Consider the following 25232-nt stretch of genomic DNA (forward strand, 5'->3'; position numbering starts at 1 on the left):
AAAAAAAAAAAAAAAAAAAGGCAGGAAAAGAAGAAAACGTAAACAAGGAACAGATGGGACAGATAGAAACAAATAGCAAGAAAGTAAACCTATACCTAAATGTATCAATAATTACATTAAATGTAAATGATCTAAACACTCCTATTAAAAGGCAGAGATTATCAGACCAAATTGAAAAGTAAGAGCAATTAATTATATGCTATCAGGACACACTATAAGTCACAGATATGTTAAAGCTAAAAGGGTGGAAAAATATATACTATGCCAATACCTATCATAAGAAAATGGGAGTGATTATATCAGTAAAAGACAAACTTCAAAATAAGGAATATTACCAGGAATATAAAAGAATATTTCATAATGGTAAAGTGGCCAATTAATTAAATAACACGGTAATTCTAAATGTGTATGTACCAAATAACTGTGCTTCAAAATACGTAAAGCAAAAACTAACAGAACTAAAAGAGAAATAGAAAATTCACAATTATATTTGGATGTTTCACATGCCTTTCTTCATAATTGATAGAACAAGTTGACAGAAAATCTGTAAGGATATAGATGATCTGAATAATACTACCTACCATCGTGGCTTAATTGACAGTTATAGAATACCTCACCTACTCATAGCTGAATGCACATTCTTCTCAAGTGCACATACAACATTCACCACAACTGTACCGCACCATAAAATAAGTCTTAATAAATCCAGAAGAATTGAAAACATTAAAAGTATGTTCTCTGACCATAATGGAACTAAATTAGAGATCAGTAACATATATCTGGGGAAAATCCCCAAATAGTTGGAAATTAAATAACACATTTCTAAACAATGTATGGATTAATAAAGAAAAGGAAATCAGGAAATATTTTGAGCTGAACAGAAATGAAAACACTATCAAAATTTATGAGGTGGAGCTACAGTAGTAGAAGGATATCTATAGCTTAAAGTCTTTAAATTAGAAAAGAATAAAGCTCTAAAATTATCTAACTTCTAAAAATAGAAAAAGAAGAATAAACCCAAAGTAAGTATAAAGAAAGAATAGAGTAGAAATCAAGAAAATAGAAAATGGACAAAAAGAAAGAAAAATCAATTAAACAAAGCTAGTTCTTTGAAAAGATCAGTAACTTTTAAAGACTATTGAATGGGAAAAAGAATGTTGGGGCTTCCCAGCACTTGCTAGTATGGTTACACACTTTGTAAAACAGAACACCAATCTTTGGCAACCTGCCATTAGCCACTCGATGGAAGTCAACCTCCTTGGCCCTTTCCAACCACCAGAGTTCCTGATTCCTCCTGTCTGTACAGCTCTTCACTATTTTCAAGTATTTTAACTCATTTGGACTTCATAACCACCTTGTGAGATAAGCAGGAAGCAGTTGATTATCCCCATTTTACAGATAAAGAAATGGAAAATCTTTTAGTGGCTTGCCTAAGGTAACAGAGCTAGTAAGTTGCAAAGTTGGTTCTTAAACCCAGGCTTCCTGTCTCTCACTTCACCACATGGCCTCCTGACCAGTGCTTTTATGTATCTTCATTTGAACAGAGATTTCTATCCAAACCTACCCAGGAGGGGAGATATAGGCTGCCTTTATGTGTTTCCTCCTTCCTCAAGCTCTGATCTCCTCCCTTGACTTCCTAACACATGCACACACACTCTCACTCATTTTCATTATCTCCCTCCCTATAGTTTAGCTCGACCCTAATGTCGTAACAACAGGAGGCCCCTCCTTTTCCCACAGAGCCTAGACATTACTGAGGCACATTGTAGATGGAGAACAGAGAAGGGATGGGAGGGAAGGCTGTGATGAAACCAAAAGAAATCCTAGGAGGTGTTGCAAGAACACACCATATCCTCTGCACATTTAGGAACCACACCCTGGCCAGGTCTCATGCAGGTACCTCAGTTGGGTTTGCTCCCAGCTAGTTAAGGCAACACCTCAACATATGGTGTGCACATGGTCATAAACTGAAGCTCCTTATGGAAGCTTGGTTTGTTGTGTGCTAAAAAAGAAGAATCTGTTTGGAATCACAGAATTCCTGGGAGAGTTTCAATGCTCACATTGCATTGTCTCTGGAACTGGCACGCATCTTCCCACACATGAGCACATAGACAATTTTTCAGTAGCCCTATTTTGGGAAACAAGCTGTGGAGGGCCTCTTGCTCCTTAGCTGCTGAGCTTGCAAGTCTGGACCTGTGCAAGAAGTACCACCATCACCCTAACCCCTACGAGTCAAATCACCAGTTTCCTCTACAGGGACCAAGCAGCTCATGGCATCCTGAGGTTGGCAATATTTTTTGTAGCAGGACCTGGGACAGTGGGATCGGTGATAAGCTGAAGGCAAGAGTAGTCTGCTCGGGTTGGCACCAAGGTGGGAAAGAAGCTATCTGTAGACTCCTTGAGTCAGGAGTTGAGAGTGGGGAGGGTTTAGGAGCATGAGGATTGTCCAGGGATGACTCTGGGCGACAGTGGAGCATGAGCCAAGGCCAAGTGGAGAAGCCCTCAGGTAAGCACTCTGCCCAGACCCTGTCACGCCACCTCAGGAAACCAGCTTCCGGCTCTCTAAAATGTATCCTTGAGTTTCTCTGGCCCTCCTGTTGCCACCCTGAACCAAAACAGAGCATCTCATCATTCCTACCTTCCCATTCTTTCATTTAGTCACTCAACACACTTATTTCCTGAGGCAGCGGATGTGAACAGGGCCCAGCCTGCCTGCCCTTAGGGAGATAAACAGATAACTTAAACAATACTATGTGCTGAAATCACATTATAAAGAGTTCTGTGGGAGCACAGAAAGGGCAACGACCGACTTAGGTTGAAGATTGAAGTGGGCACACGGAGTTAAGAAAGAGCTTCACGGAGGATATCATTTAGAGGAAACCTTAAAGAATGGAGTTTACCAGGTCGGGGGAGCAGAGGCGGGGGCAAAGGCATTCTAGGCAGAACAAGTGACAAGTCCAGGAATGGGGACGAGTGGAAGATCCAGATGTCTTGGGGAACAATGACCTGTCCTGGGCAGCCAGATAGGGGAAGGTAGAGCCACAGTTAATCGCCGGAGGAAGCCCTGCTGGCCTTGTCCTCCCCAGAGACTCTGTGGAGGCAGAGATCGGAGGCAGGGGTGCCTGAATCACCACAACCCCTAAACCACCCATCAGGCCAGTCTTTCCCTTTAGCAGGAGCACTCACCTGGTCTCTGGGATATTAAGGTTGCTCAGCTCCCATAGAAAAGAGCAGGGACATGCGGTAGAGACAGCACCTATGGCTCTCTGTGTGGTTTTGCACCAGGCAGTTTCCTTCTCTGCTTCAGTTCCTGCCTTGGGACTTGGCAGTGATTTGGTGTGGCAAGTCCAAGTGCTAACATGACCCTGAGCCCTAATAGATGGCAGGTGTCCTTTTTTAAACACTTTCCCAGCCCAGGTCAACTAAAACCCAGTCGAGTCTATATAGAATGTGAACTTACACCCCACAGAAGGAGAGTACCAGATCTGAGATGTGGCTTCAACAAAGCAATATGTTAAAAAGAAGTGATAGAAAGGAGCTTCCTATCAGGCACAGGGACTGCCCGAGTTCCCTAGACTGCCAAAAGAACAAATACAAATCAATCTTAGAAGAAATACAACCAGAATGTTCCTTAGAAGTGAGGATGGTGAGACTTCAACCGGCTTACTTTGGACATGTCATCAGGAAAGACTAATCGCTTAAAAAGGAAATCATGGTCGGTAAAGTAGAGGGTCAGCAAAAACAAAGGAAACCCTCAATGAGATGAATTGACACAATGGCTGCAACAACGCCCTTAAACATGCCAGTGATTGTGAAGATGGCGCAGGACCAGGTAAGCTTTTGTTCTGTTATACATGAGGTCGCCGTGAGTTGGAGCCAACTTGATGGCAACTAACATCGACAATCAGACTTAGAGCTGGTAGCTGAGGTGTTTTTCTCAGGAATAACAATCATCCTTTATGTCCCTATGCCACATCAGTTTACAAAGCACAAGCACAGTTGTTATCCATTTAATCCTAATCCTTCCCACAAGTTGGCAAAGTAGGCAGAACCAAAACCAAAACTCTTTGCTGTCAAGTCAATTCCAACTCATAGTCACTCTACAAACTGCCCCATAGGGTTTTCAAGGAGTAGCTCGTGGATTCGAACTGCCAATCTTTTGGTTTGCAGCCAAGCTCTTAACCACTGCGCCACTAGGGCTCCAAAGTAGGCAGGGACAGGGCTTATTCCCAGAGTGGTCCAGTGGAGGCTAACTGCCTCTTTCTGAGTCACTTTGTGCTGGAAAGCAAGAACGCACCTATTCTATAGCACAACCTTGGCCCCTCCCTGCTTTGTGGCTGGTTTAAAGCTTTGTTTTTAAAATTATCCAGCGGTACCTCCTGAAAAGATTGTTCCCTCAGCCACCAAGAAGCAGAGCAGGGACTGGGACCCGCCTCTCCGCCTCTCCGAGGCCTGTCCTGTGCTCTTTGTGCCAAACAGCCAGGCCTCCCCGCTGTGGCCCTCGATGCCCTGACCCCCTCTCCTGTTTCAGAACAGCCCCTGGAGACAGGGAAGGTCCTCCCTGATGTCGATCTGGGCCCAGCACCTCCCTAGATGCGAGAAGGAAGTGGCTGTTGCTTTGATCCCGTTTGCTGGATCAAAGGGGGGCTCTGGTCCCTTCCCCCTGCCCTGCTCCCCTCTAGCCGGCCGGATGTGCAGACAGATCTTCTGGGACACAGGGGGAGGGCGCCCCAGACCCTCTCGGGCCATGCACCCCTCTTTGAGCAGGAGCATCAGCCGGCCACCTGTTGTTAATCTAGCCCTGGTAATCCATTCTGTACTGTGTCAGCAGTTCAAAAGGGCACTGTTCGTATTTTTTGCCGACTTCAATTAACGTGAGATTTCAGAGGCCCCTCTGATCACATTTCATCTGTCACAAGCAGGAACAAAACAGACAGATTCCAGTTGAGAGGAGGAAGGAGAAGGACTTTATTGCAAACAACAACAACCAAACAATTTGGGCTGTACCCAGCAAAGGGCGTTCTGGGAGCGTCCAGCCGATTCTGCGCCCCACTTTGCCCCGTGCCTCAACCCCCAAGTCCCCTTCTCCTTAGTTGTCTTCCCCTCCCTGCAAAAGATGTAAGTGCAATAACTTACTTTAAAAGGCAAGAATGTTTCTTTTAATATTTGCTATAATGTACTTGTAGTTACATGATGGTATAGGCAGTAAAACTTTATGGAACTGATCTCATTTTTTTTTTACATTTTTCTGAATTTTTAATGTATTTTTTAATATATATATTTTAATATTCCACCCCAGGCCATTAAGCTAAAGGAAAAGTTGCATTTATACAGGGTTAAAATATCTTACAATGAGAACAGTGAGTCTTGGTTGAGGTTCATGTTCCTTCTAGCACTCAGCTCTCTTCTCCAACCACTGCACACCCAAACAGGTTATTCGACATTGAAAACTGTCCTTCAAAATCAGTAGTATAAAGGCCTAGCTCTATGTATGTAAGTGAAGGGGGAAGAAAGGAGAGGGCTAGAGTAGGGAACGTTTTGTTCAACAATGTCAATATTCTTCAGTGGTAATACCTTTCCTCCCTACAGCATCCTTAATGAAGAGCGGTTGATGTGACTTTGGGAAGTGAAGTTTTGGCCTGCTCTTCACTTTTTATTTTATGGCCATGGATTATTATTATCCTGGGGGCCAGGTTGCCAACCATCTTCCCCCAGCTAGGCCTGTTGGCCTTTGCACCTGGCAGTCAGGGCTATCAAACAAACCAGAAGCCCCAGAATGTCTTACGAGTCCTGGAAGATGGCCTCTCCCCACGATATAGCGCAAAGAGTGAATTCATCTGTGGTTGTTTTCATGGAAACGTTCCTCTTGTCTACCCAGCCAGAATGCAGGGACAGGAGGAACTGGAGCTGGACCCAGTGCTTCACGATTGGTGCCCTCACCTCCTTGCAGTGTCTTTGAACTAACCTGGCCACCCTGCTTCCCAAAGCTGGAGGGACTATAGTGAGAGCTGAGAATCAAGTATGGTTATAAGAATTCAAGGAAAGTTATACAAGCCCATGTCCTCCAAGCACCATGTAAGACTTGGAGACAAGCCTCTCTGTGTGCCCCCAGAGCCCTCTACTCCCGTGCCCTGGGAGTAGTGATGGCATCTGAAGGGTGGTAGCAGCACCTTTATGTTAAGCCTTGGCATGCTAAGACTCATTTCCTGCAGGTAGTAGAGGCTGCCCATTGATCCGCCAGCTACCCATCACTTCATGTTTGCATTACCATCTCTCTTGAGATCTTAGGCAAATGGCCATAGGAAACCTCACCTCTGTTAGCTTATTTGCTCAGCAGTGAACCACATAGCAGGTAGATTCTGCTCATCACCTGCCTTCATGAGACTGAGCTCCTGAGGAAGCCAGATGGCCATGGGAGAGATGCCCAGGCCTACTTGGTCCACACAGGAGCTGCTGCAATACACGCCTCCTGCCCCTAGAATTCAGAAGGCCTGGGCCAGGCCACCGGCTGAGAGGACACCGGGGCCCACCAAGGTTCTCTTCCTGGAGAGAAGGTTGACGAGGGGAGGGCACTCAGAGAACCGAGTTGGTGAGTGGATGCAGGTGAATAACGGGGAACTCAGTGCAGTGCAGGCTGCCCTAAAGGCCAACCAGGGCTGCAGCCATCAGGACTGAGACAGCATGTACTGGCTCCACTTTTAGCTTTGCCTTGGGTTAAACACAGGCCAGGGCAGTCACTTGTCCACTTGGGGCTGGGGTCTTTTCATCTCTGTTGTGAAGAAACTGGACTAGCTAGAGGGTTTCTAAGCTCCGTTTCAGCTCAGTGATTCTGAAAGTCTTAGATTGGTAGGCAGACCTAAAGGCTGGTACAGGGGGGAGGAGGGCAGTCCTGAGGGTAGCTACCTTTGGAGAGATGAACAAGGATGTGTTATATGGGCACATTTAATCATAACCACTCTGGGCTGTGAAGGCCACAGACCTGCTTCTACTGGAGGCTTTTTCTTTTCAAGCTTTTGGGTTGAAATTTGCCTGACTTAGGTCTACCCCAGCCTGAAAGCAAGCACATAGAGGAACTGAGGGCCAGCAATCCCTTCCAGATGAATCCACTTAAAACCCTCTCCTTTCCCTCTTCCTGAGGGAGGGGGAGCTATCTTGGTTCTCTTTCTCTTTGTACTGATTCTCTCCTGGGTGAGAAAATACCTATGGAGAACGTTCCTCCCTTGTCCCTCCCTTGTCCTTCCCCAGTCTCTTGTGCATTTAAGAGGGAAACTGGGGGACCATCTGAGGCTCAAGTTCTTTCTTCCTTTTGCTTCCTATATTTTGGGGAGTCTGAGTTATTTAGTGAACTTCAGAACTGGAAAAGGCTTCCTGAGAGTCATTCCAAGATCCTCAAATAGATGAAACACTTGAAGCCAAACCTTCATGAACATTTCATTCCATGTCTAAGACCCTTTTAACCTCTATAAGATCAATTTTAGAGCTATAGTTCACAAAGAGGTCTGACTCTTATTAAGAGAGGCCAATGCCAGATCCTTCCCCGGTCTTGTTTCTGGAGCCGTTACTTGCCATAAGAGGCAGCTAACCTCCAGAAAACTCCAGGCAGGGGTGGATGCCTGGATTCCCTCTGAAGCCTTGGGCAGCTCAGGGCAGAGGGTATCATTTGTCCCCCACCATGGTTTTCATTCAGCCCAACCCAAGGGGCTGTTCTGGGCAGAGACTCTGAGCCTCGTGGACCTAGTCCTCCATGCTGACGAAAATCAAGGAAAAAGGAAGAAGGAAGAAAAGGCAAGTATTTCTCCCCCGGGAGGTACCTGGAGGGATCTCCCACGGGTCTGCAAGGCCTGACTCAGACAGCAGTTATTGTGTGCTACAAGCTTAGGTGAGGGCTGGGACCTGGCGCCATAAACCCAAGCTGCAGGTCCCAAATCAGGCATATATCTGAGAAGGAGCCATCCTCAGAAGGAAGCCCCTTCTCTCAGGCAGGAAAACCTGGCCTCAGGAGGGCATGCTGCCATCCACATCTGGAACAGAGCAACTGACCCGAGAAGCTCAGCCCCGTGAACCCTTCCAAAGGCCGTGATGGGGTTGAACTCGCTTGAGATTCCTAGTCCCCGAGGAAAGAAATATAAGGGTAGGCTCTCTAAGAACCTGCAAAAGGCTACAAGAACACTCTCCCCTATGCCTGAAGAAGCACAGACCCACACCCACTGTGGGCGGGTCTGGGCAGGTATGATGCTGGACCAGAGAAGGCGGAGGAGGGGAAGGAGTCGTTCTGAGGCTGCCTAAGTAAGGCTGTTCTGCCAGGAGCCCTGGACACGTGCCCTTTAGCAAATCCTGCGCTACTCTGGCCCCTCTGCCACTGTGATCCCAAGCACTAGCTTATGTGCTCCAAGTTGTAAGTCCTTCCGTTCCAGGACACTGCTGAGCAGCTGGAGTGAGTGACCAGGGTAGGGCTGGGGAGGGGACAAGCATCCGCACTTCCTCCCGGACGGGTCCAAGTGGGGCTCCAGCACCGACTAAGATGAAGAACAAAGCTGCCCAAACCTCCCACCTGGAGCCCGGAGCCCGGAGCCCGGAGCCCGTCACGCTACCCGCTGCTGGATGGCACAGGGATAGCGGAAGTGTGCGTGCCGTGCCCCGGCCCTCAGCCACGCCTTCCCGTCTCTTAGACGTTTCTTTTTCCAGCATCTTGAGTGGACCTAGGTGTTGGCTGAAGGGGTGGGAGACCTGTTTTCTCAGCTTCCTTCATGGTCTGGCTCCTCCCCCGGCCAGTGTTCACCCAGAACCAGAGACTCTGGGGTTCGAGGGAGCTGGGACGCATCCTCCTTGGGGACCGTCCATCCTTCTAGATGCTGGATGGCTGTAGATCCTTCAGCACCAACTTCTCTCCTTCTGAGTGTATTCAGCACAGCACAGCCAGGACGAGGCAGCACTGCTGCCATCGTGGGTGAAGGCGTGGAGCTGCCTTGGCTCCTGGAGGTCGGATTCTATGTGCTCTGAGGAAGAGAGGAGGCAATAGGACAGGAGTGGATTCTGGAGAGCAGCCTGTTCTTCAGACACACTGTCATTGGCCTGGTGACCAGGGTCCACACAGAAAAGGGAAGATGGGCATGACCGGATGTTGGTGCTGATGGGTCGGTATGGGAATCTAACTTTGACCCAATGGTCAAACAGTTGGGCAAGGCGAGGAGGAGTGGAGAGGAAGGGTGTTCAGCTTATCATGGATGCAAAGCTGCAAACTACGGCCACCTGACTCTGCTGCCTTCGGCCAGGAGCAAGGCTCTCGGGCCTCATCGCCAGGGAGGGGCAGGGGCCCGCTGCCCCCTTCCAGCCAGCAGTCCATGGGGCCTCAGACTTGGGGGGGCTGAAAGTGCTGAGGGTCAGGCCCCTGGACCAGGTCAGGTTCCGAAGGGGAAAGTCGAGTGGGAGGCTGGGGGCCTGGAAAGCATGGGCGTGGCCAGTGCCCCGAGGTGGGGGACGGCACAGGGATGGTGCAGGAGGAGCCCTGTCATGTGGCCCAGGAGATGGCCGCGCTGTGCTCCTTGGCCTTCATGCGAAGGGCCGCGATGCTCGAGGTCTTGCGGTCCGGCTCGCCGTTGAGCTCGTAGCCGTTGAGGCCTGGGCTCAGGCCAGCAGCTCCAAACAGGCTGCCCACGTGTGTCTGGCCCACGTGACTTCCGGCCCCAGAGACGCTCAGGAAGTCAGTGACGCCGCCGGCCCCAGAGCCAGGGGGGTGGGCGTGAGGGGACATGCAGGCAGGCACCGGGTCACAGGGGACCACACAGGCTGGCACAGGCGAGGCAGCCCCATTGTTGCCGATCCAGGACGGGTTCTGAATCTGGGGAGAGTGGAGAGAGAGTGTTGTCACAGGCCAGCTGGAAGGGGTGACCCTCCAGTACCCACTGGGATCTCCCCTTCCTACAAATGACTGCTTCTCTCTCAAGAGTCCATCATTGTAATGACCTCACTCTTGAGCATTTACACGGGAGGCTCTCAAAACCTTTATGGACACCAGATACCCCTAGGAGGGTATGGATTTTATGCTTTTGGTGCCTTTGTTCCCAGGGCAAGGCAAGCAGCAGACTGAAAGTCAGTTTTAAGGACTGAACGTCAGACTTCATCAAGGGTCCAGTAAAAGGGTTGTGCCAGAACACAGCTAACCAGCTGAGCGCAGGCTGGCTGCTGGGCAAGGCCCTAACTCCCTAATTTCAGACACAGCTGTAGACATTCTCCCTGTTCTGTGGACTCCTGAAGGGCAGGGACTGAGTCTTAGCCACCTCTGGCTCCTCCACCGGGCCCAGTGCATAGTAGGTCTGTGGTAAATGTGAGCTGACCTGAACTCCAAGCTTCGGCATCGGGACTGTGGGGCTCTGGGCTTGCTGGTTGTGGTGGTGGCAAGGGTAGGGGTGAGGCAGGTTGTGGTGGCAGGGCTTGGGGGTAGGTACTGGGTTCTAAATTCTCTCAAGAGCAAAAGTCAGTAGCTGAGATTCCAGGGGCTGAGCCCTTGAGCATTCAGAACTACTTCATGATGAAAGGAGTCCCTGGGTGGTGCAAATGGTTAAGCGCTCGACTACTAGCTGAAAGATTGGCGGTTTGAACCAACCCAGAGGCACCTCGGAAGACAGGCCTTGAAAACCCAATGGAGCAGTATTACTCTGGCACACATGGGGTCACCACGAGTCAAATTGATTCGATGGCAACTAACGGAACTACCTCATGATGGAAGGGGCTGCCTTAGGGGGTAACAAATGCCCAGAACTGGATGAATGGAGGCCCAAGCTAGATGACCACATACCAAAGGTGGGGGAGTATGGGGGAACTCAGGTGTCCAGTGGGGAGTTCAACAGCATATCTTCCAGATGTGCAACTGAAATTCCTTTCCCCACCCCAGTTTGGGCCTCTGGGCTTCCCTTTTCCTCTGCTCTCTAAGCATTTATGAGGGGCCGACCTTGGCTGTGGAGCAGGGTGAGCAGGATAAGCTCTGAGGAGACCCATCATGCACCTCACACACAGCAAAGGGATTCTTGCAACAGGCTCCTGCTGGCCTGCCCTGCCCTCCTGCTGGGTGCACTCAGGCAAAGCATTTAGAAACAGAGTTGGGAGGGGACTGCGCCCCCACGTCCCAGGGGCATCCTAATGGCCACAGAAGCCATCTGCAGGTTACCCGTGGCGTTCCTCTTCAGTGGTTTAGGGAGTGGGGACAGTTGGCGTTCCACGACCCCCCTCTTGGAAGAGGTCTGGTGCCATGATATAAGGGGCTGCAGGTGAGGGGGATGAAGGTGGCTTTGTGTTTTGTTTTTTCCCTCCAGCTTGTGAGCACAGGCAGCAGAGACTAAGGCGGAAGAGCCAGAGCTAGAAATGAGGGAGGATGGGGAGAAGGAGATGAAAGCATGCAGCAGGAGCCAGTCCAGATGGTGCATCTACCAGACACCCCACATTCCTCAGCCTCACCTCCAGACCTGACCCCCAACCCCTTCCACATGAATCCTGGGAGGGGGAGGTGCAGAGCTGGTCTGGGTGGGCGCCCAGGGACCATTTGCTAGCACAGCACTGGGGCAGGGAGAAGTCAAGGAGACTTAGGGATGCCTGTGCAGCTGGCTGGCTGTAGGATGGGCCGGGTTTGAGGCCATGCCAGGGTTAGGCTGAGCAGGGAGGGGACGGCCTCCTCTCCCTGACAGGTTGAGGGGTATCAGGAGTGGACTCGCCCAAAAGTATATCTCTCCCAGCACCCTGAGTGCCTGACATTACTAACAGTAAAGTACTTCTCATCCCTCTGCATCTCGCTGGGGACTCAAATGCTACCAGAGCTGTGGGGGGCGGGGGGGTCACTGATTGACAGACATCTAGGAAGATGCTCTAAGGGACAAGAGGAGGTGGGACATGGAACCCAAGGAGAGTTAAGAGCCTGCAAAGCAGCCTTTTTGAAACTATATAATCCACAAAGCACTTTTGCATTACCTAATTTAGACCTTCCACCACCTATCTGTCAGCTTCTACTGTGCTGGCCTGTGTGTTGCTATGATGCTGGAAGCTACTCCATCGGTATTTTGAATGCCAACATGCTGGGTAGGTTTCAGTGGAGCTTCCAGACTAAGACAGACTAAAAAGAAGGCCTGGAGACCTACTTCTAAAAATTAGCCAATGAAAATCCTATGGATCACAACAGAATACACCCTCTCTTCACTTATTGACACGGTTAGGTTCCAAAGAGCAGATAGTTTATGCGAAATCAGCGTTATGCGAAAAAGGAGGATGACCACATCAGATCACAAAATGGAGAATGACTGCTTTATTACGTAACTGCCAAATTACATCATTAAACATAACTGCCAAACCACTGAGAATCATGGCCCCAGCCAAGATGACTCATAACCTTAATCATCACAACCGGTGTTACTCTTGCCTCGCACCTTGGCTTTCATCGCTGCCAGAGGTACATTGTTAATGTGCAAATTAGATGGATGTTTTTACTATTGCCATAAATGTGAAACATCAGATAAAGAGACAGTCGATAAGTGAAGAGAAGTTGTATTGTCTTATTGGGTTCAAACACGCTATGATCATGAGAATGGCACAGGAGCAGGCAATGTTTCATACTCTTATACACAGGGTCACCACGGAGTTAGAGTTGACTCAATGGCAGCCAACAACAACAAATTTAGACCTTACAATATCTTCCAGAAGAGGTGGGCAGATACTTTTCAATGTCCAATTTACAAATTTAAGAAATTGAGGCTCAGAGAGCTTGTGACTTGCCTGAAGTAAGAAAGACTTGGAGCTGGGATGACAACCTAAGTATTGGGACTCATAATTCCATGTTCATTCCAATTTTGCCACCAGATTTCAGGACTCCCTTTTTAAGGAAACATTCTCTGAGTGATTCCTGATTGCCTGGAGGTCCCTGGTCTTCAGCTTGCATCAGTTCTGATGCCCACAGTAAAACTAGCAGAATGACAGAGGAAAAACTACTCTCGTTGCCTTTCTGAGGATGGTGGGAAAGGAGCTCCAATCTTCCCTAAAGTCCAGTCAAGCCTGGGTCAAAGATTATGTTTGACAGGAATAGCTCTGAGCCTCCACATTGTGGTACAAACTGAGGCACACATCTAGAACAGGACAAAAGGGCAACCTGGAGCCATGAGTCCCCTCTCAGGGGGTCTAGGCCCTTACTGAAGTGCCCACTCTCAGAGTGCCAGGGACTGGGGACCAGAGGAGGAAGCTCAGGGCAGGTACTCACCTGGGCGTAGTTCTCAGCTCGGGTGAGGAGGGGCAGCTCATAGGCAGTGGAGAAGTGGGTTCGAACCTGCTGCATCTGCCCAAAACGTTCCCTTTTCCTCCACTTGGCCCGCCGGTTCTGGAACCAGACCTACAGGACAAAGCAGATGTGGTGGGGTCAGGCCCGACCTGGAGGTCTTACCCTCAAGGCCGTGCAAACCTTGTCTTTGAGCCATCCCCAAGCTGCAGTGTGTGTGTTGGTGCTGTGGGGGGAAGAAGAGTGTCAGACTCGGTCTGGTCCTCAGGAGCTTCCAGTCTGGAATCATCGACGATGAGAGTCGAGGAGTTAGCTCACCACCAATCATGGACGTGACCTTGGGCCAGTAACTTCCGTTTTCTAAGCTTCAGAATCTAAAGCAGCCAAGTCCTAGTCACATGAAACAAGTCACTGGTCATCATATTAGCCATCATCAAACCAACCCCAACAACAGTGCGGCCTTATCTGCTGGGTCACAGATTCCTGTGGAGAATTTGACAAAAGCTATGAACGCCCCTCCAGAAAATCATTCTCCTGGACAATCACACACAGTTTTCCAGAAGGTTCATGGCTCCCTAGGGACTATCAGCCCAGACTCAGAATTTCTACCTTCCTGAATTTTCCTGAAGCCTTCTGGTTGGAGACAAAGTCTGCCAACTCAGAACCTCCACGTGTGGGATAATAGGGGTTCAACTTAACAGCAGAGGCTGTGGCAGTCCAGGAAGGCTTCATGGAGAAGACTGGAGCTGGACCTTGCTGGTTGACAGGAAGGAGGAAAGTCAAGGCCTGAGTTTAGAAATAGCAAGGCACATTCAGGAGACCTGAGGAGGCCACGCTGCCCAGTTTTGGGGACACAGTGGGAAAGAAAGAAGCATGGACTCTGGAGTCGGATGGTGGAGGGTCTTGAATGCCAAGTGAAGTGGTTTGCTCTGTCACTGAGCATGAGTGGCTGCAACGATGACTTCTAGGGCCTCTACACCAAAAAGCCAAACCCATTGCCATCAAGTCACTTCCAACTGATGGCAACCTCATATGTTACAGAGTAGAACTGCTCCATAGGGTTTTCTTGGCTGTAATCTTCATGGAAGCAGATCACCAGGCCTTTCTACCAATGTGCCACTGGGTGAGTTTGAAATGCTAACCTTTAGGCTAGCAAAACCCGTTGCCACCGAGTCGATTCCAACTCATGGCAACCCTACAGGACAGAGTAGAGCTGCCCCCATAGGGTTTCCAAGGAGCAACTGGTGGATTCAAACTGCTGACCTTTTTGTTAGCAGCCAAACTCTTCAGCATTGTGCCACCAGGGCACAAACTGAGCCACCCAGGGAACTTCTGGGCCCTCTAGGGGAGGGGATGTCTCTGAGACAGGTATGTGTGCACCAGGCAACTTGGTGGTGGGAGTGCTGAGGCCTTTGCCTTTGCACAAGCATTTAGCGCAGGCTGAGAACTTTCCCAGGGCTCCTGGGCAAGAGATGGCCATGGAGCCTGCTACCCACTCCCATGACTTGGGATCTGGGCAAGTGGTGATGGGGCCCAGGAGGATGGGAGAGGGAGACTGGGGAGGGACCAGCTTCCATGCCTGGGATGGCTTTAAACCAAAATCAAACCCGTTGCCGTCAAGTCGATTCCGACTCATAGCGACCGCACAGAACAGAGTAGAATTGCGCCATAGGGTTTCTAAGGAGCAGCTAGTGGATTTGAACTGCCAATCTTTTGATTAGCAGCTGAGCTCTTAACCACTGTACCATTCGGGCTCCGGGTGATGGCTTTAGACTGAGTCAAAGGCAGACTCTGGAGGTCCCCAGAGAGCAGTTTCTGTCAGTCTTGTGTGGACCTCCTAACTGACCTTGCAGACTCAGGTAAGAGTGCACACACTCCAAACAGCGGCCCAGAAGCAGCCTTACGGACGGGGAGCATGGAGCAGTGACAAGACCCTGGCTGCAGAAACCAGGAGTCTTGTCAGGTGCTTCGCAAGGCTGAGTCACTGAGAAGGCTGACTTTTTTCCATCAATTCCTGCTCTCCGGGTGGAAACACTTCCCATCCGTTATGATCAGAGCTGCTGCAGAAGCAGCTACAGACGCATTGTTTCTTGAAACTCTTCTTGCTGGAACCCGTGTGAGAAGGATCTGGCCCTGGGGAATGGATGAGCCTCTCCCCAGAATAACACAGAGGCTGACCAGACTGCTCATGCTTCTGGGGGTCAGAAGTGCTCATGGGAGCATTGGCTTTACCAATGGCCTCAGTTTCTACATCCATAAAATGGGGTCATTTTCTGCATTGATTGCCTCATAGGGGTGGACGTGAGCAGCAGGTGAGACAGCCGGGAAATGATGTCAGAATGTTTTTAGAATACTGCACACTGTTTAAGGGGCTCTGGTGGTGCAATGGTTAAGTGCTCAGCCGCTAACCAAAAGGTCAGTGGTTCGAAACCACCAAGCCGCTCCATGTGAAGAAAGACCTGGCAATCTGCTTCCATAAAGAGTACAGCCTAGGAAACCCTACGGGGCAGTTCTACTCTGTCCTGTAGAGTCGCTATGAGTTGAAATAGACCCAACGTCACACCACAACAAAAGCACTGTTCACTTACAGCTCCCAACCTTCTCGCAGTCTTTTGCTGGAGGAGAGGTCAAAATTATGGGGTACGTGTGTCCTGTGTTAGTGTAGGGCTGCCTGCTAGTATGTTCCCCACTCCTGCTCTAACTCACGATTTCCGCTCCCTAATCCCAAGTATCCATACGTGTACATGTGTGCGATGGGCCTGAGCCATTTCTTTCCAGAGTCACCCCATCTCCCTACCCTGCCCCTGTTATACGAGACGCGGTCTTCCCGTGTGCCCCCTGGAGATCAGCCCTCTCCCAGGCTTGGGGTCCCAGCCCCTGCCCCAGAGCCTCCTGGGCCCCCTTTCCTAAGAGGCTCCTGAGGTGCAGGCCCAGGCCGCCCACTGGGAGCCAAGGGTGGATCAGGTCTCCTCCTGTGCTGTTGAAACGGGATCCCCCTTTATCAGTGGCCTGGAATGGGGGGCTGGAGTCAGGATGAGAGAATGAATCAGAGGAGCTTGTTTTCATTTCATGTTTAATTTCCTGCAGGCTTAGCTCAGCCTTTCCGCTCCTTCCTCAGCCTCCCAGGGTTTTCTGGGGGGAGGGGGTGCCGGGGGAGGGGGAGGGGCGAAGTCCACTAGAGGCATCAAGATATATGGCTTCTTTCTTTCTTTGGGGGCGGGGAGAAGGCAAGAAAAAGTTTCTGTTGCTACCACTGCTGGGGCTTTCCTTGAGCCTCTGGGCTCCTGGTCCCTGTTGTAGGAATATGGGGTGGGAGGTGCCACTGCAGGTACCACAACAGAGGGTCCAGACCCCGGTGGGCAGGGAGGGCCACAGAGGGGAGGTGGCCACTTGTCCAGTGAAAGGGGTCTAGAATGGAGGGGCGGAGCAGTAGGGGGGGGATGGAATGTGAAGGGGGTCAGGGGCTGAGTGTCAGGGAAGGGGAGGCTGTGGGGAGAGAGGGAGACCTGGGGTTATCCAGGGAAGATGGATGAACAGGCGGGGGAGAGGTGAGCAGAGATAACACTGTCTTTGGGAAGGGAGTGAAAGAAGGTCAGACTGAGGGATTTATTTAAGAGCTAAAGACGGAGAGTAGAAGGAGGCAGCAGTCTGAGGGGGTGGCTGAGGGGAGTGAGCTGCCCACCTCCTCCTCCTCCTCACAAGTTCCTTTGTCCCTGGGCCTCACCCTTGTGTAAAACCATAGCTTCGCGGAGCCTGGCTTTTCTGTCCAGATTCAAGGTTTGAGCTAAGTTAGCCCCTCTAGTCTTCAGTATCTTCACCTGTAAATTGGGTGGTGGCGGGGGTATCGCCGAGCCCTTGATGCTCATGTTCACTGTGCGGAGACATGAAGCGTCCTGCGCAGCCCTGCTGGGGACTTCCATTTTGAACCCCTGAAGCCCACTGGGGCTCTGAGGGCTCCCCTCCAGATGCATTCCCAGTCTCCACAGCCCACCCCTGTGCTTCAGGGCTCCACAGCTCCAGCCTGGGCCACTGTGCAGTCCCTGGGAAGACGAGGAGCTACTCCATTCTGAACGTGGCGCCCAGAGCCACCCCGCTCCCGGCCCACCCCGGCCTGGACGCACTCAGCACAGGCCTCTCTGAGGACCGGGCTGTGCAAGGAACCAACTGTCTTGGTGGAGGCCTCACTAACCGCAGCCCATCTGGGGCCAGGGCGGGGTGGCCCAGGGTGGGGAGGCCTCTGTCTTATTGTCTTCAGACACCAGCTGCAGAGATTGGAATCCCAGACAGCAGAGAGAGGCCCCTGCAGACCCCTGGAACTGGGCCAGACCCCAGGGTTCTTCCCAGGAAAAGTCCATCTTGGGGGCCCCCCCGCCACTCTCCCTGTCCCCGTCACCACTCTATGCCAGGCACCTGGCTTCCCACCAGCAGAGTAGGGGCCCCGAACACACTCAGCAGAGGCGGGCAGGGGGTTCCATCACAAACACCCACCCCCAGGGCACTGCCAGGTCCAGGGCTCAACCCAGAGGTCTGACACACACGAAGATCCCACCCACCCTGCTGTCTTTAGACAAAAGTCTGAACAACTTGTCATGTGTCCTGGTAATGCAAACTGAAGTCAAATAAGCACTGGGCTGGGACTCAGGAGTCCTGGTTTCTAGTTTCAGAGCTGCTCCTGAATCACTGTTAACCTCAGGCTGATCACTGCCCCACCTCCTGGGTCTCTTCTTCGTCATCTATCACTGAGAAGACTAGCACTAACATTCTTTAACTATGATCCTCCCGTTAGATGATGAGATATGCAACATGTCAGGGTTTCCCTTTCTGCTTTGGCTGCCAGGAAGCTCAAGGTTGAAGTCTGTGCTCAATTGTAACTATTATCCTTCGCCTAAATTGTTGAGATAATTGCCTCCCTATTTCATGTCACGGTTCTTAGATTAAAATAATAAATCTTTAATTGTAGGCTGCCTCAACTTCTTTTTGGAAGTAGGCCTGTATGTGTGCATGTATGTGTGCGTGTGCATACATGTTCATGCAGAGAAGACACTTCATTTTAAATGTTAGCAGGTGACTGAAAAATGCTACACTTACCCCAATGTCATTTCCATGTTTTGTCCTGGGAGGGCCATCCTTCTTTCAGAACTAAGTAAATTCCACTCCTCCTGAGCACTTCCATCCGTTTGTTAGGAAGCTTGCATGCAGCACACATGCACACGTATGTGTACTTGTATGCACATATACACACATATGCATACACATAAGTGCATGTGCACAATGTACACACGTGTGCACATATACGTACATATATGCACACATGTGCACCTGTATACTGAACACAAAGCGAACTGCATTTATCCCACACACCAACAGGAAATGTCCCATAACCAGTCCCCTCCTTTCTGCATCTACTCCTGTATCTCATCCCAAATCTACTGGCTGGAGCTGAAGCTGAATCCTGGGATTCCTGTCTGGACTCTGAGGCACGCGACGTCACATGGCTAGTTATGCACTTGTTATTAGGTGCCATCAAATCAATTTCAAGTCATATTACCCCACGTGACAGAGTAGAACTGCCCCATAGGGTTTTTTTGGCTGTAACCCTTATAGGAGCAGATCGCCAGGTCTTTCTCCCATGGAGCCACTGGATGGGTTTGAACCACCAACCTTTCCGTTAGCAACTGAAAGCTTGACCATTGCATCCCTCCTCAAATGAGTCAGCAGTTGCATCCCAGTGAAATCTCCACTGCCCTGCTCGCCTTCCTCAGACAAAAGTTCACCAGGCACTGGAGAGGAACAAAGCGGGCAGGCTGCCCTCAGGGAACCTATGGTCAACGGGGTTGTCAGAGACACTGTGTGAGGGGAGGTTCTGGACAAAGACATACTTACTGTTAACCGCCAGTCCTTTTTTGCATTAGTGATTGTGGATGAAAAGACTTCTGGACTTTTAATGCCTCTGCCTTATTAAACATGGTTGAGGCTCATGGGCCTTTTATTGATGCCACGGAACCACCCTGCTGAAGATTCTGCACTGAACTAATGCTATTGTGCCCTCGGGGCCTGCCGAGTAGCATGGGGCTCTTTGTCGTTACACTGAGTGGCCCTAGACCGCTGAGCTGTGCTGTTTTAAAATAAAAAAAATCCTCTTTGCTTTCAGTTTGTTGATTCCTCTGGCTCACTGGAATTGGAAAAACTGGCATATGACAACACTGTAATTGCTATTTCTAACTTGCTTTGGGTTTGAAGCTGAAGTCGATCTTCTGTGAATACTATGCTTGAGCTTTAGTGCATAGATTTTATAACCTATATTTCAGCTGCTCAGAGTTCTTTGCTTCCTTTCTGGTTCTTTCTTTGCTGTGATTTCTTGCAGGGAGGGAAAACACACCTCCCTGGACAAAGGAAGCCAATCCATCCACAAATAGTTATGGATTGCTCTTGTTGCTCTTGGCCTTCTCTAATTGGGGGGAATACAGTGGTGAATAGAGTCCCTGCCCTGAAGGAACTCACACAGTGGGAGGAGACAAACACAGAAAATAAGTTAAGCCAATTGTAAATTTTATAAAGAAGATAAAATAGGACAGTGTGGTAGGAGATGACCTGGTTTGGTTGTGTTGTGAGGTGTTGGTTTGGGTTATGTTGAGCTGAGTAGGGTTGAGTAGTGTTGTGCTGGTTTGGATTATGTTGGGTTGGGTTGAGTCGAGGAGTTGGATTAGTTGGGTTGGGTTAGGTTGGGTTGGGTTTTTTGGTGGTTGGATGGTGGTAGGAGGCTACTGTTTTAGTCATGGCGGTCAGGAAGACCTCTCAGAGAAGGTGTGTTGAATTGAGACCTGAAAGATGGAGAAGGCAACCATCCTGAGTAGAAAGAACAGCTGGATTGTTTTATTACTTTCCCTTGGTTGCCATAGACGTCTTTATGTTGGTCCTATTTCCTCTACGATAGGGGCCTTCTAGTGCAGAAACCAATCATCCTTTTCCTTCTTGAAAGGGCCTGGACTCTTACATCATGTAGAGCCCCAGAAACATAGCTAACAGGCTTCCTGCCTCTCCACTTGGGGCCCTCCTTCTTCAGCCCCTCTCACAGTACAAAGCCCAATATTAAAGTGGATGAAAGCAGAGTTGCTTTGGTTGAAGCAGGGGCGTGAAAAGCAGCCTCACACGATCTCATTGGACTGAGGTGAGGAAAACCTGGTGTGATTGATGAGTAGTCAGGAGATGCCAGCTCCAGCTGTGAGCCTAAGGGTAGGCCCTGCCCCACCACCCCGCCCCCAGGTGGCCCCCACTGACCTGCACTCGGGCCTCGGTGAGGTCTGTCCTCATGGCCAGCTGCTCCCGAGCATACACATCCGGGTAGTGGGTCTTCTGGAAGACCTTCTCCAGCTCCTCCAACTGGTAGCTGGTGAAGGTGGTGCGGTTCCGCCGCTTCTTGCCCTTGTTGCTCTCCAAGTCAGCCTTCTCCAGCGGGCTGGGGAGGTCGGCGCTGGCCCGGTCCTGAGGGCCCTTCACCCCAGCCTCCTTCACACTGAGGTAGCTGTTGTCCATCCCCACGGTGTCAGAGTCAGGCGGTAACTCTGGCTCACCCAGGGAGCTCTCTTTGGCTGACGGGGGAGGAAACAAGGTCAGAAACCAATGGCTGCACCAAGCAAGAGAGGAGAGAGGAGCTGGGAGAGCTGTCCCTGCTTCTCCCTTCCCAGAGGCGTATTGGACATGAGATCAGAAGTCTGAGTTCTACTCCTGGCTTGCCATTAACATGCTGTGTGACCTTGGGCAAGTCCCTTCCCCTCGCCTGCGCCATCATCTTAGAATGGGCCTTCCAGCACCAATGATATGTGAATCTGGGTCAGCCCAGTCTGACCTCTATGACCTTTAACCTCCACCCCACTGACCCTAGGCTCCTCCCTCTACAGGGACCCCCTTTGCCAGAACTTCTCCTTTGGCCAGAGAGGATGCTGACCCAGTGACTGTGACTCTCTGGGTGGAAGAGAAAACTTATTTCTCATCTGTGTCTGGCCAAGCTGGACTAGGGGAGCACATAGACGAGGCCAGCATTGAGGCAGACAGGACTGCCCTTGCTTTCCTGGTCTGGTCCTGTTTGGGGTCCAGCAAGAGCTGTGGAGCCTGTGGAGCTCAAGAATCCAAAGCTGAGGGAGACTCATCCCCTTGCCCACTACCCCACCTCACCTATTGTCCAACAGGTGAATCTTTCTTTCCTGGGATGGGGGGATTGAACCAGGGGTCACATTTCCCTTTACAAGCAGCGTCCTCCCCCTCCAGGCTAGGACTGTGTCTCCTAGGGAAGTGACCAGGCACTGTCCTCCCCGGGATGCTGACACTTGCGTCCTGGTAGATTTGCATGAGCACAACACGTGGCCTGAACCCCCAGACACCACCATCTGACAGGATGGAGCTCTGCCGGCTGCTTTGTATAAGCTCAGAGCTGAAAAAGACTAATCCACCCATGCAGGTTAAGGATGAGGAGGCTGAGGCCAGGGTAGAGGGTGGGGGCAGAGAAGGAGCTTGTCCAAGTTCACGTAACCCAGTTAGTTCCCAGGCAAACAGACTAGCCCATGGTAGAAAGGTGTGTAGCGTGGGCTCTGGAGCCAGGTAGGGTATAAATCCCCCATCTACGCTGCTCCAGCTGTGTGCTTTGGACAAGGCACTTCACCTCTTTGTGCCTGTTTCCCCTTCTATAAAATGGGGATGAAGACACTCATAGGATCTTCTTTGTAGGGGAGTTATGAGAATTAAAGAAGCAGAAGTATGTAAAGAGGACACTGGTGGTTTAGTGGTAGAATTGTCGCCTCCCATATTGGAGACGTGGGTTCGATTCTCAGCCAGTGCACCTCATGCACAGCCACCACCTGTCTATCAATGGAGGCTTCCATGCTGCTGTGACGCTGAACAGGATTCAGAAAGCTTCCAGTCTAAGATAGACTGGGAAGAAAAGGCTGGCAAGCAATCTACTCCTGAAAATTAGCCAATGAAAACCCTATGGGTCACAGTGGTTTGACCTCCAGACAATCACGGGGATGGCACAGGATTAGGCAGGGTTTCGTTCCATCGTGCATAGGGTCGCCATGAGTCGGGGTTTCGTTCCATTGTGCACAGGGTCGCCATGAGTCGGGGCTGACTCCATGGCAGCTAACAACAACGCATGTAAAGCCCTCAGCACAGCGCTGGCATTGTAGGTTTTTGCTGTTCTTGTTATTCTCAGTTCTGGTCTGGACTTGCAAGCCCACAGGCCCTTTAGCATAAGGCACTCCGACTCTGAAGCAGCCCCCAGCAGCCAGCTCCCAGCACACAAGGTCATCCGCAGGAGCTGTGGGGAGGGCCTGGCCTGGGTGTCTGGAGACTTAGCTTTGAGCCCGCCTCTGAACTACACTCCCTTAACTGTGACTTGGGGAAGAAGGAACCTTGCTGGCTGAGTTAACATACGTGGTTAATAATAACAGGCGTGCAGGGAGCATTTTACATGACATGCACAAGCTCTGATCATCATAACCACCATGTGTGGTAAGCATGAGCATGAGCCCCTTTGAGCCTCAGTTTCCTCTTCTGTAAAATAGGTCCGCCCAAGCAACTGGCATTAAGCAGCATGACCATGCCTTGAGCCCAGGTCTCCCGATGTTGCCCAGATTCTGAGGGCTGAGGTTCAGATTCACTCTCATCCCTGGTCTTCTGTGTACGCCGGGGGCTCCCTTACCGCTGGGGAAGCTGAGAGGGACTTGTTGCCCATAATTCTCATCTCCCTCTCCAAGGCTCTAAGGGGAGGGTATGGCGACCAGTGCTCAGAACAGGCCTGGAAGTAGCTGGGCCTTTCCTAGGGGCACTGGCAATGTGGATGCCCCATGGGTTGGGGCAGGTCCCCAGGCACCCGCGTACACCCCTGTGTTCACCAACACACGCAGAGAGCCACAGCTTCAGTGACAGCATTATGCAAAGTGCAGCTGGCAGCTGGGCCAAGAGCTTTCAGCAAAGATATTTATCTTCCTGGCAGACAAGTAAGTTTTATGTTTTGGAGTTTTTTTAAGGAAAGAAATCCCACCCAGCTTCACCAAAAATAAACACCCCTGTTATGCAACTTCCTGGAGGCCAGACTGGGGGGATGCAGCCCCTGCCCCCTCCTGCCCTAGCTCCTCTCCCCAGACCCCATCTCCTCATCCCATAGACCCTCAGCTGCATCCCGTTACAGTGTCCTTCGCATCAGCCTGGGATTGGGACCACCCCACACAGCAATGGGGCTGGGTGAAGGGAGCTCCCTGTTATAGAAACCAAAGGTTAGTAGGGACCAGCCCAAACTCAGTGGGGAAACTGAGACCAGAGAAGGGTGGGAACATGCCCTAATTAGAGGCAGAGTGGCCGCTCAGCTCCTGGTCCTGTCCTCTGTTCCCTTTCCCTTACTCTTGGCCTTTTTTTCCCAGGGAGAAAGGCAGGGGCAGAAGGGATCCAGGGGCCTGATATCGAGGGGCCCTGCTCTTCTAATCTGCGGGGAGAGGGCTGGCTCCTGAGGACTAGGGAGCAACGATGTGCCCCAAGAGATGCCTCTCTGCATTGAGTTTGTTCTCAGCTTAGCCTGGGGGGAGGTGGCAGATGTCCAGTCTTTCAAGGTGAGCATAAGAATCCAGGTTTCCCCTCCTCCAGCGCCTGCTGAGACCAAGTGAATGGGGAAGAAATGGAGATGGAGCACCATGGGGTACAAAGACTACCAGACAAGAGTCAAGAGTGTGCTCTCAGCCCTAGCTCGGCCATGTTCTACCCGTGACTCCAGACCCCTAGTTGTTGTTGGTGTTGGGTGCTGCTGAGTTGATTTCAACTCATAGCCACCCCATGTGACAGAATAGAACTGCCCCCTAGGATTTCCTAGGCTGTAATCTTTATGGAAGCAGATCGCCAGGTCTTTCTCCTCTGGAGTTGCTGGGTGGGTTCAAACCACCAACCTTTCAGTTAGCAGCTGAGCACTTAACCACTGCACCACCAGGGCTCCATAGACCACTCATTACACCATTCATTTCACCTCTGTGAGTCTCATCTATAAAGTGGAAGCTGGAGTGTGGACAGCAGGCAGGGGGCTGGTCACTGCCTTAGCCCAATGGAGTATCCACCTGCCTTATTCTTCCTTAGGATCTAGAGTGGGCAAGAGAGAAGGACGGGGCATGTCTGAGAATAGTCAGTCCAGGCAGACATCAGCTAAGGAGAAGTCTAAGAGCCTGAAGGACCCTGGGAAACTGATGCTTCTGGTTCTTTGAGGAAGATGGAAGAAAACCTTCTCATCTCAACTTTGACTATTAGTCATCGTTATGGATTGCATTGTATCCCTCCACAAATATGTGTTGTAAATTCTAACCCCTATACCTGTGGATGTAGTCCCATTTAGGAATTGTGTTTTCTCTATTAAGCAAATGAGGCCGTATCAGGGTAGAATGTGTCATAAGCCAATAACTTTTGAGATATCAAAAGAGCAGATTAGGCACAGAAGCAAGGAAGCACAATTAGGGGACAGGGATTAGATACCATGCCACGTGAAGATTTCCAGGGAACTGAAGAACAGAAGTTGAAAAGAGACAAGGACCTTCCCCCAGAGCCGACAGAGAGAGAAAGATTTTTCCAGATCTGGTGGCTTAAATTTGGGTTTTTGCCTCCTAACTGTGAGAAAATAAATTTCCGTTCCCTAAAGCCACCCACTTGTGGTATTTCTGTTATAGCAGCACTAGATAACTAAGACATCCATCTTGCTTTGAATCCTGAGACTGGGTCCCTAATTTAGACAGCAGAGGAAAACTCCCCACTCAACTGATCAGAATAAGCCAAGGCCTCACAGGTGCTCAGTCCTATCCCAGACTCTGGACTCATCTACTCCAGTCTCCTTCCACCCTGCAGTATCACCAAGTGCTTCATCTAGTCTTTGGTGGCAGGGAGTGCACCATCCCCAGGACAGCTGGGCCATTTGTTCCTAAATGAAGCCCAAGTCTGTCTCCTACGCCTGTGGCTCATG

At 50.6% G+C, this 25232-nt stretch overlaps 1 protein-coding gene across 1 annotated transcript in view; it reads right to left on the bottom strand.

The window, feature by feature from the left end:
* Positions 1–9295: 9295 nt before the first annotated feature.
* Positions 9296–25232, bottom strand: part of ALX4 (ALX homeobox 4) — a 53880-nt gene continuing 37943 nt past the window's right edge. Inside the window, exons 2-4 of the mRNA XM_004387644.2 lie at positions 20528–20838; positions 13235–13363; positions 9296–9838 (exon numbers count right to left, since the gene is read on the bottom strand). Coding sequence (XP_004387701.1) covers positions 9509–9838; positions 13235–13363; positions 20528–20838 — 770 coding nt within the window. The 3' untranslated portion in view covers positions 9296–9508. The remainder of the gene's footprint in view (positions 9839–13234; positions 13364–20527; positions 20839–25232) is intronic.

This window comes from Trichechus manatus, unplaced genomic scaffold (assembly GCF_000243295.1).
Source record: "Trichechus manatus latirostris isolate Lorelei unplaced genomic scaffold, TriManLat1.0 scaffold00191, whole genome shotgun sequence".
NCBI classification, from domain to species: Eukaryota; Metazoa; Chordata; class Mammalia; order Sirenia; family Trichechidae; genus Trichechus; species Trichechus manatus.